Source organism: Dromaius novaehollandiae, chromosome 3, assembly GCF_036370855.1.
Source record: "Dromaius novaehollandiae isolate bDroNov1 chromosome 3, bDroNov1.hap1, whole genome shotgun sequence".
Taxonomy (NCBI): Eukaryota; Metazoa; Chordata; class Aves; order Casuariiformes; family Dromaiidae; genus Dromaius; species Dromaius novaehollandiae.
Genome location: NC_088100.1, coordinates 119,535,485 through 119,554,724, shown reverse-complemented (window position 1 = coordinate 119,554,724; position 19,240 = coordinate 119,535,485). Strand labels below are relative to the sequence as shown.

The following is a 19,240-nucleotide window of genomic DNA, read 5'->3' as shown; positions in this document are numbered from 1 at the left end:
TGTACAAGACTTCCACATACTCATCTTTTCCAGGTCTGAAACAAGGAAAAACAAGTATTGGTGATAACCCCCATTTATAAGATGCAAAAGCAATACTCTGACAGGCAGCACATCATAAAGACTTTATCTTTTGTGAATTTCAGAAAATCATTAGCTATTAATAAATCATTTAATAGCTTAAAGCTTTGTGAAGTTATATAGAACATTGGGTTTGCAAATTACTCCTGGTAGCCTTGAGATGGCTATCAAGCTTACCTAAAAAACACAGCTTGGTATTCAAAAAGCAAAGGTTGGAATAGGCCCCCATTACTACATCAAATACATTGCTTTGAACTGTGTGAGAGAACGAGTTACTTGTGGTAGTTTAAATTGTGGATCCATACATAATGATGATGAAAGCAAATAGGTTAAAGAGGGTTCTCTTATCCTCAGATTATGCAAGCATTGTAAAACAAGACCAAGCAGAGCCAAGATGAAAGAGTGGTCTCTACTGATCTATATTTACAACACGAAGATGACTATTCTAGATGAAAGACTTTGGCATCAACATATTCCTACCAAATCCTTGAAAAAGCACAAGTGAGTGAGGAAAATGGTATAAGGGAAACGCTTATAACCCCTGAGAATGAAGAGGTCCTTGTCCTATAATATAATACACATTACCGTGCATCAGAGGACTGCCAGTATTGCAGATGTTAGTCAAAACTAGAAGCTACTCACGTATAACAATCACAGTGTTGACTATAAGCAATATCCTCAAGATTTACATCAGCATCTAATGGCGGGCGAGTGCCATCCTATCAGAATTGAGGTGATGAAAAGAAAAAGGAAAACAAAATTATTTCTTTTTACATATGGCATCCCCAAAGTCACTACCGTTCATCAATCAGGAGTCATACAGGGGTTAGACAAGTTTCCCAAAACATCCACTAATATTACAGTTGTTTTCATCTCAAACCAAGAAGGGTGATGACCAGCCTTAAAAACATTTAATGATGAAATATAAGTAACACTAAATTTTAAACTTGCCACCAACAGAATAGGTTTTCTTCAACAAGATGTGAGCTAGCCTGTCACAAGGCAGTAACACTGACAATGTTCTGTACATGGACATAGTTTAAATAGCTCATTACACCAACAGCATTGTTTAGCTGACTTCTTATCTTCCGTTGAGATAAAGTGTTGAAATCAAATAGCTCAGCTATAAGCTTTTAAGAGTGTTGAGACAAGGCTAAATTTAAGAACTGAATTACCTGTATATGCCTTTTATGTTACAGACAAGGATATATTTCAAAACTAGAATTTTTCCATTCTTGATTTCATGAAAGTTTATAAACTGCAGACATTCCCGTACACTTTCTGACACTAGTCTTCCATATTATTACTGCTTCCTGCACGCAGATCCTAGAGGTGGTTTCTTTTATTATCTTTGCATACCCCTTCCAAAACAAACAAACAAACAACACAACATTCTAAATTATATCTGAAACTAGCCAACAAAATTCTTTAAACCCTACAACACCTTCAATAGAAAGAAATAAAATGTATATCAACTAGGAAGACAAAACCCTTGAACATTTATTTAACTGACAACAGAATAATCAAGGAGTGACTAGGCAGACTAAGGGAGCAATCTGGAATGAACCTTGGGTAGAATACCACTAGGAAGGGCAAAAACAGAAATACAAAAAAAACCAGCCCAATTTTGGAACCTCTTGAAAGGAGAAAAGATAGACTTTAAATTAAAAACAAAAGAAATGCCAGTATCATATATAATACTTCAGAAATTTTTAAAACGATAAAAGATTGCAAGCCAGAGAGATACCTTCCCTGCTAGTGGCAAATGTTTTATCCATTACTTCTCAAATAGAAATGTATATCAGGCATTTTATGAGTGGGACAACCTACCTATTCTGGAGACAAGCTCAGCAGTACATGCACCAGAAAAGCTGATACAGCTTGTAGGAACACAATAACGATAACAAAACTTGTGAAGACATGCTTCTCTGGCATAATTAATACACAGTTTGAAAACAAGTGACTTGTACAAGTTAAACTGAAATAAAACTCTTTCACAACACAGCTTCACCCTACATGTAATGCTCTCCATTTTACTTGCATGCTGTTGCTCCCCCAACTTCCCTTTCTACTTCTCATGCTGCCTTTGCAAGCATTCATGTTTTTCCTCAACAACTTGACTCAGTTTCCATATCTTGTACAAGTATTCCTTAGGGATTTCTAGAAACACATACCACCACCCAAAAGCCACTCACATCTGGACCAAACATTTATGTTTTACATAGTCCTGAGCACAATTTTTGTATTCAAACAAGTGTTCCTATAAGTAAACTTGAAAATTTTGGATATCTAGAGTTCAGAGATGAAATCTGATAAGTGGGATATTTCAGTTAATTTAAACATATTTTCCACTTCCCATATTCCATATTCTTCTTCCAAGCAACTCTGAGCCTTTCTTTTTCTGAGCATTAGAAATACAAATCTTTGCCTAGCTTTGCAAAAATTGTAGCAACTGCAGAAGTAGTAAAATGAGAGTATCACCAGCCTCATGGTGGAATGGACATGGAAATATGCAAAGAGACTTATTCAGAGAGCGCTTATATATCATTTTTGCTGACCTCCCAGGTAACAACTAGGAAAAAAAAAATCTGCTAAAGACTTAAGATCTCATTCACTATAAAGATTTATAATGAAGGTATTAAGACTAGTATGAATTAAGTACGAATGGAAGTGTCTGGCACTCCAGCAGTGGCACATACTGATAACCAAGGACAGGCTCAACAGCAATCGCACTGGTGAACACTGTAGAATGTGTTGCTTGTTCCAAGACAAGGAGGCCTATGATCTGATTAGGCCATAGCAAAGATGGTTTGTCAGCAGAAGACCTATGCTCTGGTGACAGGAGGACAGCAACAAGGTTATGCCACATCACATGTGCCACATCACATAATCACCACATCTTGGCGTTATCCCAACAGGAAGATAGATTGTAGCCTTAATGACATCCAAAGTGAGGAAGCAAAGACAATTTGCAGCAACCTTGCCCAAAATTTACAGCAGTTGAAGTGAGATTCAGAACTGCTTGATTCTTAAAGGGAGTCTAAAAAACAATTCTAAGAACTAGCTCGTCATTGCCAATCAAGAGGAAGGCAGGATAAGCAGTGAGGATTCAACAGCCAGAATCTCCTGCAATCTGTGTTGCATATAAGTGATCCTGGCTATACCACTTGGATGCATGTATCTTGGCAATTATATGTGGCTGTGAGTGTGAGCAAGTGAAATCTATAAGAAAGTGAGCGTGAGTAGAATCAGTTGTTTAATACCACCTTCCCCTCCCATAAAGTCTTGCACAAGGCTTTGCTGCACTAATTTCCTACACCACTAACTACAATAAGAGCACTTGAAATAGTTACAAATCTCTGGAGATTTTTCCAGCAAAAATTAGCAAGAGCAAGGCTCAACACTTGTATATTAAAAAAAAAAACCACACACAAAAAAACTCCAAAACACACAAAGCAGATGTAAACTCTTCAGACCACAAAAAATCCTTCTGCTTTGTTTACACACAGTCTAGTGACTGACCATCACCACCCACTTCTTCCAGAAGGAGGTTGTTTTTATTAAGTCAGAAAAAAATCACATAAGCTCCATTTTCAAAGAATACTTCATAAGCTACCTTCAAAAATAAACTGGCAAAATTAAAAATGTAATTCCCTATAGTAAACTTGAAAAATGATTCATGGAAGCAACACTCAGGAATTCTCTCTCTGATCTTTTAAAAAGCAGCCATCTTCAAGAACAGGCTTATAACAAAATCTTTTAGTATAAAGCTTTTTATTAAACTTAGTAAACTTATCTACTGCTAATGGCATACTTATTATTTTTGTCTTCATGAAGTAATGCCATACATAAAATGTTTAAAAGGCAAGTCAAATATCCTGAGCTGGTAATGAGAGTCTGACTTTTGAACAACTATCAGAGCATGAAAGAACATGCTTAAATGCGTGCTCACCTTCCAGATTCCCCTACAGCATTAATGATTGCCTACACCATAACTTTCTTCCTATGCAAGTCTGAGGGAGTTTCTTTAGCAAAAAGATAATATTTGTATATCTTTGTAAAAAGATAATTTTTCCATACTGTTTATAATAAAGTTCTACCTTTTCTCTATATTCAAGACTTTTTGTCTCCTTTGCAGCTCATGAAAATCTGATAGAACACTCACTCGCAACTATCAATACTACCTATTATAAAAAGGATGAATATCTGAGTGATTTATAGTGCTTTGTATATTCTTTTTCTAAGGCCTTGATTACTGCTGTACTGTACTTGTAAAAATACTGGAATACAATTCTGTAATCCAAGTTTCATACAAGGCAGAATGTGCCATTAACCCAAAGAGGATCCATGAACACAAGTATTTTGAATTTTCACATTTACTTTGACCTACCACCTCTACCATGCACAAGATTCCCACTGATCTCAAAGGAAATTAAGTGTCATGATTACTGTTGAGCAAATAAAACTGGAAGTAGTGAATCATTTTGTTGAACACATGGGAACTCCTCCTCAAACATACAAAACACTTCTACGCCCATTACACACCCTGGTAGGAATCTTTAATTAAATCTATTCAGACTATGACTACAAAGGCAGCAATTTCTCTATTCAACAAGTTTTCATTATTCAAGATTTATCAACACCAAGCAGTCTCACAGCAAATGTAACAGATGATGTGGCTGACGTTTTTTTTTTATATATATATATAACTTTGTGTAATAATTGAAAGTGTTTCACAAGACAGGGTTCTGCAATTCCTCTGTAACATTTAACTTGTATTACATCATTCCAACAAGCTTCAAAGTAAGAATTTATTTCCAAATACTCACTTTGGTGATGGTCTTTAAAATAGCAAGTCGATCTTCAGGTGGCGGCAAACCCACGTAGAGCGTTTTATCAAGTCTGCCAGGACGCAGGATAGCTGGGTCAATTATATCTTGGGGGAGAAAAAGACAAAATAGTCCAAAAATAAGGTACACTTTAGGGAAGTGTATATGGAAGAAGGAATACATGCATACTTGTACAGACATTCAAAGAAGCACTGAAGCCATGATGTGAAGCTCAGAGCGTTAAAATAGCTATTTAAAATAGTTTTACCTGTGTCAAGTAGGAGCCTCTGTTACCCAGTACAATTAAGCCATATTTGGTCAAACATGACGCACAATTACCAGTTTCATCTATCTACAAATGAAGACAATTCTCTTTGGAAATACAGTATTAGGACATTTTTCTGTCATGCTCAGCACAGTCAAGAAAGGAATTCCACATCGATCCATGACAGAAAAAAAAATGCTTTCAGTTTGCTCTCCTGGAAAGAGCTCTAGCCGTATTAATTGTTGCAAATCTGCTTGAAAACTATATTGATAAATTAAGAAACACAAGTATGTAGGGCCAATCATAATGGCCTATGTGTAAACTTAATTTTACTTGTCATCTGCATTTTTACTACATTTTCTAGATGGTGATATATGATACCCATGAAAACATGAAAGAGAGCTGCAAAGTAAAGATTTGTTTCCCAGGAAGCTGTGCAGACTCCAGATTTTATTATGTACATGAAGAAGTAAGAAACCAAAACTCATCACAACCGTTTTTAGAAAACCATCCAAAACTTAAATGCAATAGAAATCTCTGGCAGCCTTTTAGCCACAGGCTTCAATATAGAACTTCCACGAGCAGCGAGGTGGGCTATAGATAGCAAGGACTGCTGGTGTAACAAGAGACACATACAGTGCATATAACCTAGGAGAGACCTAAATTGCTGTCCGTGTTTCAACACAAACTGCCTGGATGATGTTTCTAAGTTACTTAGCTTCTTGATGCCCCATTTCTCCATCTACAGAAACAGAGACTCTACTTCACGAAGGGATTCTGAAAATCAACATCCTATGTACTAAGTTGATGTGAAGAGTAAAGCCACAAAAGCACTAACAGAAGACAGAAAAAAAAAAGTATTTTTAATACATCAAACTTCTGAACTCTGCAAGTTCTACAGATGTGTAATACAGCTATTTCAAGAACCTTCTCCAAAAGTTAACAGTGAAAATTAAACTTAACACTTAAGGTTGAAATGAAGAACTTCAAAGGAAGCTCTTAACACCCGTACAATCTTTATATCCTCCTGAAAAAAAAACAGCTAATAAATATATATGTGAATGCACATAGTTTGTTAACAGAGAAGAATTAGGAAAGGCTAAGCTGCTAATCCTTGTTATATGGATTAAAAGGAAAAAAGAATACAGAAACATGAAAACACAGCTGCCCCTTTTTTGGCAAGTAGAAAGTTTGCTTAGCAGGGTCGCCACCGAGATTCTAGCTAACTGATCCTACCACAAGGTAGTCTTCTTTCCCTTTAAAGATGTACTTGGTTTTGTTCAAGTTATACTCTCACCTATTACCTAAAGGGGCAAAGTAGAATGAGATGAAAAAATAAAAAATTGCTCCACTAGCTTTTTCTTGTGCAAAAGCCATCGTTTTTCAAGATAACAGTCATGACCAGAGACACATCTTTGTAGGCATAATCAGCTATTGTGAATGCAGCAAAAAATGTGGAGAAGAAAGGAAAAAAAAAAAAACCTAAAGTTGATGTATTATTTAATCCAGACCAGGTGAAAAAAGAGAGTTAAACAGGATCCATGCCATAATAGGCTCAGACTAGAATATTTTCCTTGTACTTCTATGCACAGTGCTATATATGATACTTTATCTTGTGCTTTTGACACAAATATGCCTTCCTATTTCCACCTCTCTGAGGGAGGAAGAAAGTGAAAGTTTAGCCACGTATTAAGAAGGGATGACAAGGCTTGCTGAACAGGTCAGTTGCACTCATCAAAACAAATGCTCTCAATAGGGATTGCATTACAACACCATGCACTTGATAAATTTTCCATTCTAAAGTTTCAAAAGCTCTATAAGAATATTAAGCTTGATATGGAAAATACTGTTTCCATTTTACGGGCAGAGAACTTACCATTCTACCTGCCCAAGGATATGAAATAAATCAGTGATCCAGTCTAAAGATACATTCATCCATTTGCCAGTGACATGATCTGCACTCAAAGAGTTACTGCATCTCATTAACACTCAGTAACTCAATAGGCTGCAGCAATGGTGGTTTACCATGAGAAGACCACGCTGTAATTTAAAACACAGCTCTACCCTCATCTCTTTATGAGTGCATTCATTTCCACTTTGGTGCTTCAGAGCTGGGCCTCTGGGACTTAAGCAGCTCTTAGAACTTTGAAAAATTAAAGTAACGTAACACAGAAACTAATATTTACTTATTTGTCAATCCTTAAATGCACTTCATATGGTTTACACAACTGAATAATGCTCCCTTTTTAGGGATTTCAAAGCATTCTATCTATAATTATTTATTATCTGGAGACTTATGTAAACAGAGGAGAGTCAATTAATTGTAAGTACATTTAAAATTTAATGAAATTGAGATAGACCTCTTTCAAAGCCTGTTATTCCCTCCCAAGTCTGAAAGCGAAACTATTCCCTCCCAAGTCAAGCATAGAAACCTGATGACACACAGTACCTATTTTCCAAGGAGTTGCCTCAGGGAAAGAATGTATTTCTATTAAGAGAAAAGGCTGGTAATCATTTTCTGTCTTGGCTTTCCAATGGTGACAACACCATTGGAAAATGACGGTACCATTTTCCAAATAATTTTCTATAAGCATAAGACAATATTAAATGAACATATCCATTTCTTGCTGCTTAAGTTCCTGGCTGTTTTTAAATTAAGACAGGCACTATCCTCCAGAGAATCATATAATACTTCAGTTTACTAAATTTCTCCCTATACTACTGCAAGATTTTTCCAAGTCCTTCATTGTGCCTATTTTGCAAGCATCCCTATAATATGACACTATGTTGTCCTATGATAAAATCCATTAGTCTCACAATCACTTCCAGTTGGTTATTCATGTCCTACCTCAATTATGCAAGAGCCAACAACATTTAGGAAAATTCAGTGCATCCCAGCAACAAAGGCTATTGTGTTGAGTCCATCAAACTTCTCTTATACTCATTACAGCTGTTTAAATTACATTTGGAGTAAATGAGATCTAAGTCCTCACATTCATGATGTTCTGGAGCCTAGGCTCGGAAGACCTGAAAGGTTTCCTAAAACCCCAGGGTGAACTCCTCAGACAACTTTTCTTCTCCTGCACAACCGAACTCTATGTTACTGAAGTTACCCATGAAAGGTACACAGCGTTCAAGGGTTGATCAAAGACAAAAATGTAATTTGTGTGAATTAAGGGCCATTATGAAGGAAACCGTTCTCTGCCCCATGTTAGGTGCATTTTTTTCAATCATGCCTTTAATCTAGCAACATGTATAAACCAACAAAAAATCCAAACTATCCCTCTCATCTACCAAAACCCTCTACCAAGCAAATAAACTCCACTGAGCATATTTCTTTTGGTGGAGAAAAAGATAACACATGCAGCTAATATCCATCACCTTACCTAATGTACTTCAGAAAAGTGCTTGCATACTACTAGCTAAGAGTGCTAAATAAGAACTTAAGTAAAACAGAACAGACCTATCTACCAGAATCGAAACAAAACATTAGATTCAATAATTCTGATTTACTAAACATTTTGTGGTAACAGAGTTCAATAGCTCTCTACTGCACGGACTACTTTTGATCTATCCAAACTGTACACTTAGAATGAGGACTTTTTGAGTAACTCTTGTCGGAGAATAAATGAAAGACTTTTTTTTTTTTTAGTATACTTTAAAACCTGTGGTTCAGACAAACAGCTCTAGAAGACTAACAGTACAGCTAAAGGAAACAGCATTCGCTGAAACTAGGATCATGCTCTAATACTAAAAGGAGACATTTCACAAGAATTAATTTAAAAAGCTAGAGAAAAGAAAGTGAATAAAAGCAAAGATGACATCACAATTTAAGCCTAGCTTAAATCACTGTCAGTTTGTAGTGCTGCACTGATCTCTAGTCTGTTTTCTGAGGTTACACGTAGGCTTGGTAGATCCCACGGTAATTGCTGCTGATGCCTTGGTCAGCATTTCTCTAAAGAGTTTATAAATGTACAAGGCCTGGAAAAGTAAGAAAAGAGGAAAAAAGCAGCAGTACCCAATACTGAAACTCACATTGGTATACGAAAAATTGTGGGACGTTACAAACCCTAATTAACAATAGTGTTTAATGTTTTTGTAGGTATTTAGTTTTGGATTTGGGGAAGGAAGTAGACTGAAAAAGAACACAACTATGCTGACCCATAAAGGCTCTAACAAGACATCATTTCTGCTTCTCCTTTTATTTTTGCTCCCTTTATTTTTAATGAGATTGAGGGCTTTAAATGTTCAATCCTCTTTAGACAAAATTTGACATTGGCTCTACATTTAGGTGCAAAGAGATTGAGCTGGGAATACTGCATCCCTGCGAATTTATCAGTAGTCAAGAATGATCTACAGAGGACTCTCAAAGTCACCAAGTAAGTGCAAGAAACATTCAAATACCCTGCTTTTAAGGACAGATTAAAGGCTTATTTCAGGACCCCTGGAATAAGAATTATCACTTGCAGATTTTATACAACAAACAAAGGAGCCAGCCTGTGATGCCTGCCCTTTTGGCAAAACAGGAATTAGACAATTCCAAGTCTTTAAAAACTTCTACAAAAATGAATTTGGCATCGGTCTTCAGCTGTGAGGCAAATAAAACACAACCATTCCATGTCGATACCCTGTCAGAGGTGCTACCATCACTGGAACAACTATGCCAGTGTTATACCTAGATGCAAAAACTGGTTGAGCCATTGCTACCAAATCACACTGATGGCCATTCTTTATATAATAGTTACGTTTCTACAAGATAAGACTCTCCTTTTGGCAGCATACGTTTCAGCACCATGGTCTCTGAGACTACAATACTGACAACATACGTTAATAAGTCACCAACAGTAGCAGCAACCAACCATAGAAGCTTCAACACAGGCAACCATTCTAAAAAGGAAGCATCTCACAAAGCCATTTTCTCTCCTATTTTATTATACCAACATGGATTCAAAAACATGAGATCTCACTTCATAATACTGATCCAGGGGAAGATCTCAGGAAGTTCTGCTGGGACACATTTTATTTAGAATCATGACTAAACCCCAGCACCTCTACACAACATAGCTATGACAGAAAAATCTTCCATTTAGATGCCAGGTTTATACAAGCAAAAGAGCTCATCAGGCACTACAGCTTTCATTGTTCATAGAAATGATTTAAATATATGAGCCACTATAAACTATGTTTCCACTTTGGGTCTCTGCTTAGACTCATAAAGGGTAAATGAACTATACAAGCAAAAAAAATCAGTTCCCCTAATCAGTTCTCACAGCTTTACTAGAAGTTGTTCTGGGAAAACTGCATCAGCTGGAAATCATACTTCTTCACCCTGACAAATGCAGACATCATAGCAAGAGTTTGTTGTCTAAACCTGCACAAAGTGTTACCCATATACATTGCTGATGCCCTTCTGAAGCAAGAGATCTGTGCTAACCAAACTGCATGAATACTTGCCTTCTCTAGTGAAATCTGTATGTGTCAAGCTTTGTTGCTCAGAAAAATGATTTTATGTTAGCAAAATAATTCCTTTTTACAAAACATAAAATTCATTCCCATTAAGAAAATTTGCTGATACATTTATACCCCTCAGATTAGCACTATATTTTATTAACTATGCCTAAGATTTTATTTAGGCTAGGCATTTTTACAGCAAATTCGTTTTTACATTAAGATCATGGGCTAGTAATATGGAGTTCATGCCTCAAAAATCTTCCAGTTTTCTTCTGACATTATTTCAACCTTCGTTATTCAGGAAAGTTTTGCTATTTTAACTATTTCAGTGCAGTTAAAACATTAAGTCCTCTGGCTACAGCTGAACAAGACAACACCAATTTTTAACCAAGGAAACAAAATCTATTACAGGGTTACTTTAAACTAATGAATTGGTAAAAATGCATCCAATATAAGGCTTATAAAAGGATGGATTTACAATGGCATACGCGTATATCTCACATATGCATGATAACACACGAAAGCACATACTGAATCACTGTAAGTCTTCTAATGTAAACCAATTAAAGCTGGTAATTAGGATAAACCTGACAGCCACAAATATTCACGTCTTAACATCTGAGTGGCAGTCGCTCTGAAGTGGCCCTTATAAAGCTATCAAGCTACTTCAAAATCAGTCAGTTCAAGGTCTTCAGTCATAAAAGGCTGGCATATTCCAGATAATGGAACAGTCAGATAACATGAGTGCTAAAAGTCGTCCGGGAAACAGTGCAGAAACAGCCAACTAGCTCCAGAGGGAGTCAGCCCATACCCAGACAGGAGTATTCACTCCTGCCACACCCCGGCAAAGGTGTTCAACTGTTGAGAGGAGTCATTAGCTCAAAACAGTGCCATGCACACACTGGCCCTAAAAGTATTCACTCCATGTACACCTGTGGTACTCCTGAGCTGGCGCTGCAGAAAGTCAGATTGGATGTTTCTTCAAATTCAGAAGTGCTGGAATTCTCAGCCCAACTCACCACTCAGAGACAACTACTAATTTATTGTAATCAGCAATTAGAGACACACCTCTAATGAAGACAAGCCCTTGAGAAACGCTGACAATTAAATAAGGCTGCTCAATAGAAATACTGCACCAGTGTAACAAATTTAGAAGGAGATCTATTTTCTAAGACAATGTGATGATGCTACTACTAACACTCTTCATACACCCAACTGTATCTGTATATACATGTTTTATAGTCGTACACCTTATTTCCGTTTCTGCATCTAGCATTGGATAGATTGGCCAGAATGATTACACTTGTGCCATGAAAACTTACTGCTTTAAATCAAAGAATTTCTACAAGCACATACATATTAAGCAGCTACTGCTCATACACCACCATGCAGAAGGCTTGATTGTCTGTCATGGTGCAAAAGACAAGGAAGACTTTCCTCATAAAAGCTTGAATTTTTTCAACCTTTGGAAAGAAAAACCCTCACAGTTGTCTATTCTATCTAATTTCAGAACAGATTTTCTCAGTCTATAGGACCCAAACAATCTGGCAAATATTTTAATTTTGTCCTCCTCAAATTCATATCCAAAGTAGTTATGCTATTTTCCCTTGTTAAGTCACTTCTCACTAGATTTCTACATCTTGTCCTTACATAATACACGAGTACATGAAACTTGATGAACTGTGTCTCATCTTTGCCAGTAATTTGCCAAACATTTCCTCTGGGCACAAAAGTTCATTCCAAAATTCAGGTACCTACAAGAGTATGCTTTTAAACATTATCAAGATTATTATTAACCCTGTATTTAATTTCGGTTGTAATGTTCAGAAAAATATTCATAACCAAGGAAGTGCAACTTCTTTATGCATGTTTCCTTCTACAGCCATAACAAATTCCCCTGTTTCTAATTCTTAGTGTCTAGGTAGAGTGTAAATTCAGGACAAGATAAGCTTCTTGATGTGTGTAATACACAAGACTTTGCCATAGCATGAAAAAAGAGAGGCAGAGAGTTGGTTGTAAAACACATTATGTTTTTAAAGTAGACCTCAGTGTTTAGTTCATTCACTCAAAAGATGCTGCAGGAACTGCAAAAGCTACCAAATATTGAGGCGCCAGCAAGAAGCACAGAAAGCAGTAAGGATCAAAGCTTGACAGAACATGAGGGAAGAGCAGAATAAGTTCAGGCTGAGGAAACAAGTTTGGAACAAGTTTGGAACGTGAAGCCTAGACAGCAGAAGATAAAAGGCAAATGGGAAAAAAAATAAAGTTTCAGTATATGACAAAGATGCCTCAAGGGAAAAAAATAGCATAAAACTGTAAAGTTTCTCTGGACAGAAAACCAACATAAGCAGGAAAAAGTATGTAATTTGTGTTTTAGTTTTACTTTTCTTCTTTTATATTCTAAGGAGATAATCTAAAATCTAATTAAGTCAGAGGTCTTTAAAAGCATTTTACATCAATGGCACCAGTTCCTAATTAAAACACATTTAAAGATGTTGCTTCCTCTCACATTGTCACTTGCAAGAATGTGGAACAGACCAATATACTGATACAGTTGCTGAGAAAAGGTTTGGGTTTGAAAAGACGCTGTCATTTTAAATACAGAACAAAGCTAATTACATAATTCAAACAAGTAAGAACACAAGATTCTATAAGAAGAAAACTAATTAAACTGATTTCCTATGATTCCCTTGCTTATGAGGTTTGGGTCCTTACCTGGCCTGTTGGTGGCAGCCATAATGAAAACTTGCTGACGATTCTCCAGGCCATCCATCTCTGTGAGTAACTGGTTAACTACTCGGACACTGGCTCCTGACTTTAAAAGGAAAAATTTGCCAAAAAAAATTAAGAAAACAGTGAGAACGTGAATATTTAAAAGAAATAAATAAGCCGCCCCATACCACTCAAAGAAAGAAGAAAATCTCTCTTTCTAGCCCTTTAATCTAGCTTCATTTTGGATCTCTACTATGATATACTTAGCTTACTTCCACCCAAAATTTGTGCTGTCTATGTATCTGCCACACACCTTACAGGTGACAAACATTCTCTTTCCACTAAAAATGGAGGGCTCATTTAAAAATACATATTTATACCAATCATGCTTCCACCTGTCTTAAAAGGACCTCAAAGCTTCTCAATATTGAGGCTTTGGAAAAAAGTTCTCCAAATACTTAAACCTCCGAAACAACAGTTTCAGCAGCTGAGCTCATCTGAAAAGGAACAATTAATAGTTATAATGAGCTCCATGGTATTGATATCCTACAACCTAACTGAATAGGTTAACCTGAATTTTATTTCAGAGTTACAGAGGGGGAGGGAGAGGGAGAGAACAAGAGTTCAACTAAACAGTAAAACTCCTTGATGGTTTTGAAGCATGTTTTTCTAAGTGTTACAATTTTATTTTAAACATACAAAAATACAAGTCTGCATACAGATAATCAGAATATAAGGTAAAAATGCACATAGGTTTCAAAAAGCCAATGGAAATACCAAACACCCCAGAATTCCAACCATGAATCCCAAGGACTGTCATCAGTATTATAACCTGAGAAATACAGGCACCAGTCACCTGCCCAGACAGCACTGGCACCTCTACCTGGCTAAAGGAGGCTCTAAAGAGCAGGGCTCAGCCATCTAGGCACCAAGTTACTGCCTGCTGCTATAGAAAAGAAACAGAGGTAGAAAAGAATGAGGCAGAAGCACACTTGTTCCCCACTTGGCTTTCATCCATGCCTAGAGCAGTACCTAGTACTGGCTCCCTTCTTGCACAGCTCTGTGGGAACAACTGCCTCAGGACATTGAATGAGTCAAATCTGAACCTTTCAGTTTGCCTGCCTCTTGTAGGAAGCGAAGTATGTGAATTTGAAAGATAAGGCTCAACTCGGAAACAGTTGATCGAACTACCTCTCTCCCACACACTGGGACTACCGTCCTTCTGCTCAAATCACAGATGGCAATGTCTAAATGGTATCGTTCTATACTCAGCCTATCTATTTGCTCTTTCAGGCATCAGCATACATGTACGGTATCATAAAAACAGATGCATTTCCTCTACTTAAACAGAGCAAGTGTTTAAAACAGCAGCATTCCTTTCAATACACTAAGGATCTGTGCTAGTAAAATAAAACTCCTCAAAAATAGAAGTTAAATCTACAGACAGTACCTGGGATATTATTCCAAAACACAATCAAGACAGAAAGTTCTGAGAGTGGAACAGCGCTGAGGTGTAATACGTTCCACTTATGTTCCTGCCTCAAATATTTTCATGACTCAGTTCACACTGTCCAGACCAGTACATACTGAAATAAGCATTATTGTTGCATACAGGAATCAGGATATGGTCATAAATTAATCACAATAATAACTGTCCTCCCTCACCTTTTCCTACAGCTTTACATAGTCAAAATTGGTGGATATCCCCATTTTCTAGATATATACGTAGATACTAACAAAAATATTAAACTTCATAAAATTTTACCAACACATTTTTGCTCAAATATGAGCTATCAGATTATTGCTCTTGGAAGATACTACACAGAATACCCCTTCAGCTACTTCTGTCGCAAGCACATTACCATTAAAAGCTACAATTGAGATATTTACTTATGAAGATATTTTCAAACTCACTTCACGGTCGGACCTCCGAGGGCACAAAGCATCAACTTCATCAAAAAATATAACACAAGGGGCTGAATTCCTGGCACGCTGGAATACCTGACGTACAGCACGTTCACTTTCACCAACATACTGAAGCAGATGACAAATCACAGTGAAACGATGTAAGACATGAAGATTTTGCTTGCAAAATTCCAATTTTAAACACAATTTGAGGTGCTTTCCAAGGGAGAAGGACAACCAGCTAACCGATTTACTTCATTTAAGTCTGCTATATCTATTTTTATACCAAACTAGATTTACATGTGAACTAGTTGTCACTAGCTCACTTATGACAGTTCCCAGTACTCGGGCTCACAATTTAAAAAAAAAAAAAAAACAAACCTCCTGCTGTCTGGGGAATAAGTGTAACTTGCCATCATTCTGATTAAGAGAGTTAACAAATACATTCTTCATTAAGGACCCTGTTGAACTTTAACTTTTCATAACAAATGCAGTGAACAATTTTAACACAATGAACATCAAAAGTTCATATAGTAACTGCCTGAATACCGGAGGGCGGAAGAGGTTGCTAAGTTCATTTTGCCAAACATCTTTTGATACAATCACAGCCATATATTTTCTTTGTCCTCCTCAAGGAAGTAGGGCTCCTCATTAACTTAAAGAGTTAGTTCTTCACCTGATATCAGCACTTGAAGTATACATAAAAAAGAGTCTGGGAAAAAATACTCAAATCCAACATTTTGGTTTTAGTTTCCATATTACTGTTAACTTGAAAGATTGTTACAGTTACTTGCTTAAGATGTGGGTTGTACCCACCTTTTTCAGTTCAACACATTCTCTTAATTCTAAAAGAGACTAACATTTTTTCACAACATTTCTAAGTCCAGTGCTTCAAAATTTGAGACTACAGCATTTTTATCAGGTAACATTAAAATCCTTAAATGTCACTTTCATAAACTAAAATGACCTTGCTTTCCAAGGTTTCAAACTTCCATTAAGAAGCTAAAATAATTGGTAAAACACACTTCCAAGCTTGAATGTTGAATAGTTAGTTTGTTTAGTGAAAGGTGCTGATTTGCAGTTCATGATCACCAACTGCTCTCGCTGTTGATTTGAATTTTTTGTTTTTTCCCAGTTTACGCAATGATGTAAGTATTTGGTCACTTAGAAATCATACTTTAATCAAGCAAGCTCCATCTGCCTAATATCTCATTAAGCACATAATTTGAACCAAAATATACATAAGCTAGCCAGGTAGCTTTTTATGTTATGCATGAACAGCTTTGCTGCTAAAAATTTTAAGCAGAGATTAAATGAAGCAATTTCTGCTGTAATAGTATCAGTTGTGTAATTATCAGGAATTTTGCTTGCTCCAGGCTTCAGGCAAGAATTCCATAAATAAGAAAAGCACAATGATCAGCACATACCATATTTAGCAGTTCAGGACCCTTCACAGATATGAAGTTCAGTCCAGACTCATTTGCCACAGCCTATCAAAGGAAAAGACAGATATATATAGACAGAGAACACCCATTTTTTCAGCATTAAACACACTAGATTCTCAAAGGAATCTCTTTTCCCCCGAGTTTTGATGAAATTCCAGAGGCTGATAATATGGCAAAGAATGTGTATTTTTTGATTCTGTCCACAGAGCTACAAAAAACTTAAGAGAAGGAGCATAGTTGTCAAATGTTTGTAAAGTATAGTAAGCAGTACAAAGTATAACTGCAGCTAATTAAGGGGGAGTGGGGTGGAGGATTTAGCAAGGTATTCTATCTGTTTAATGAGGCTGTGGTCCAGAAGTATCATGAAATTGTTTTCAAGTACTAAAGAATTCTCTACGATTAACAGGAGATAAAGAGAAACTCAGACACATAAACAGACAAAGATGAGAGGCAATCTGTAAACTTCAAAGAGTATACATATTGACAAGGGGAGGCCATAAGAAGTGAAATAGGGAGAAGGCAAACAAAATTATTTGCAGTGAAGTAAATAAAATAAATAAATAAATAAAAACAGTAAGCTGCAGACCACTTCCAACTACATCATATAGTTAAAGAACAATTCCATAAAAGTGGATACTTCATAAATAAGCCAGTAATCCCATCTTTGCTACTCCCTTCTTCTTAATCAAGTTCATTCCTTTGGGTTTTGTAATATTTTTTTCTCATTCAAGCAAAATAGTGACTATAGGACCAAAAAAAAAAAAAAACTTCATCAAAAAGGCTTGAATTTAAATTTCTGTTGGTAAGTGCAACTTCTGTCAATATCATCCAGACCCAGTCATTCCTACAAAAAAGTTCACTTCTGCAAGATTCTCCAGTACTTTTGAGTTTTTTTAGAAAAATTATTACCTTAGCTAATAGAGTTTTACCACACCCAGGAGGCCCTGCAAGCAGAACACCAGCTGGAGTAGTCAGGCCCAGAGCTTTAAACTGCTCTGGGTTCCGCACAGGTGCCTATAAAGGAAACTATCACAGTTATTTGTGACAAAAAACCAAGATGACATTTTGACTTCTGTTACAGTTGGAAAAAAATTCATTCAAAAGCAAGTTCTTTTTTCTAAATCTCTAAAGGCTAGAGGAATAAACACAATCAATTAGTATCATATTATTTTGCATTAATAAGTACCCCAAAATGGGAGAAGCATCATCATTCAGAGTCAAAGCCTTTATTTACCTAAGTTGTCATCTTTAGGCGTCAGTGTTAAGTATCGACCTGACTGGCAGTGAGACTGCTAATCTTCCAGCTGAGCAGTCTCCAATTCTTCACATGGCAGCAGTGTAACCAAGGTTATTGGCACAAAACTTTTAGAATACTTAAGATTCAGTGATAGCGAACATACTGAAAACTGAAACCATGGATATAGTAAGTGAAGTGTTAAATACATGCACAAGACTTAAAACAAATGAAGATATTGCAAAAATTTCTGGTTCATAACATGCTAGAACTCATAAGCAGCATGTTATAAATAGACATATATATATAAAACAGCTTTATTTCCTTGTTAGGAAAAGGTGCAAAAAATTTTGAAAGTAATGTTAAGGCATACCAATATTGCCATAGTCAGCTCCTCCCGAACATCCTCCAAAGCTCCAATATCTGCCCACGTCACATCAGGAATTGTGACAAAGCCTTCTCTCTTGGCAGAGGGTTGCACTGATGACAGTGCAACAATAAAATCATTCATCTCAATGTACAGTTTTTGCAGCTGCTCCTCGGGCAAGGGGTCTTGCTGCTTCAGCAAATCCAAAAGTCTCTGCAATTCATCCTTAGGGTACAAGGAAAAGGAGAGAACAGGCTATACAAGGGATAAAATTTAAATTTTTTTTTCCAAGCAATACTTTCTCCAACTGTAATATTAATTAAAATAAAAGCAAATTGTGTATAACACATATAACAAAATAGTTAAGATAATAAAACATTAATAATTAATATTAATGGTTAAAAATGTTCCAGGCAAGCACTGTGTAAATTTAACACTGGTGAAAGTACTTGATTGACTGACTACAATCTTGATTTAAACACTACACAAACCCCTCCCAAACACCATGACCTTTCAAAGATAATCAAGAGTGGCCTTGCAATGATATCAGACAGCTCCCTCAGCACTCGTGAGTGTATTCCATCAGGTCCCATGGACTTGCATATGTCCAACTTGTTTAAGCGTTCCCTAACATGATTCTCCCTCACCAACAGTAAGTCTTCATTGCTCCAAACTTCAACTCTGGTCTCAGGGGCTTAGGATTCCTGAAGGCTTGTCTTACCAGATACTTGATCAAAGAAAATCATACTCTCACAACATAAACGTATCCCAATTCTAACATGGAAAGGCAGTATTAAAGCAATGTGACATGGCACCGTAAGTAAAACTGTACCAGGATTTTCATTGCAAGACAGAGAAAAAAAATTGCAAAAATCCTGTTAGTTTCCACATTTTTCCTTCAGCAGTGAATGGGGAAAATATCACTTCATATTTGTTGCAACTCAGATAGCACTA

The 19,240-nt window shown here is 36.5% G+C and overlaps 1 protein-coding gene across 3 annotated transcripts in view; it reads right to left on the bottom strand.

Moving 5' to 3' along the window:
- The window catches only part of NVL (nuclear VCP like), a 41,797-nt gene that overhangs the window by 7,125 nt on the left and 15,432 nt on the right, over positions 1-19,240 (bottom strand). For all 3 annotated transcript variants that reach the window (XM_064509961.1, XM_026094594.2, XM_064509962.1), the window contains exons 14-20: positions 18,293-18,511; positions 17,595-17,699; positions 16,668-16,730; positions 15,250-15,369; positions 13,339-13,438; positions 4,908-5,014; positions 721-797 (exon numbers count right to left, since the gene is read on the bottom strand). In XM_064509961.1, coding sequence (XP_064366031.1) covers positions 721-797; positions 4,908-5,014; positions 13,339-13,438; positions 15,250-15,369; positions 16,668-16,730; positions 17,595-17,699; positions 18,293-18,511 — 791 coding nt within the window. The remainder of the gene's footprint in view (positions 1-720; positions 798-4,907; positions 5,015-13,338; positions 13,439-15,249; positions 15,370-16,667; positions 16,731-17,594; positions 17,700-18,292; positions 18,512-19,240) is intronic.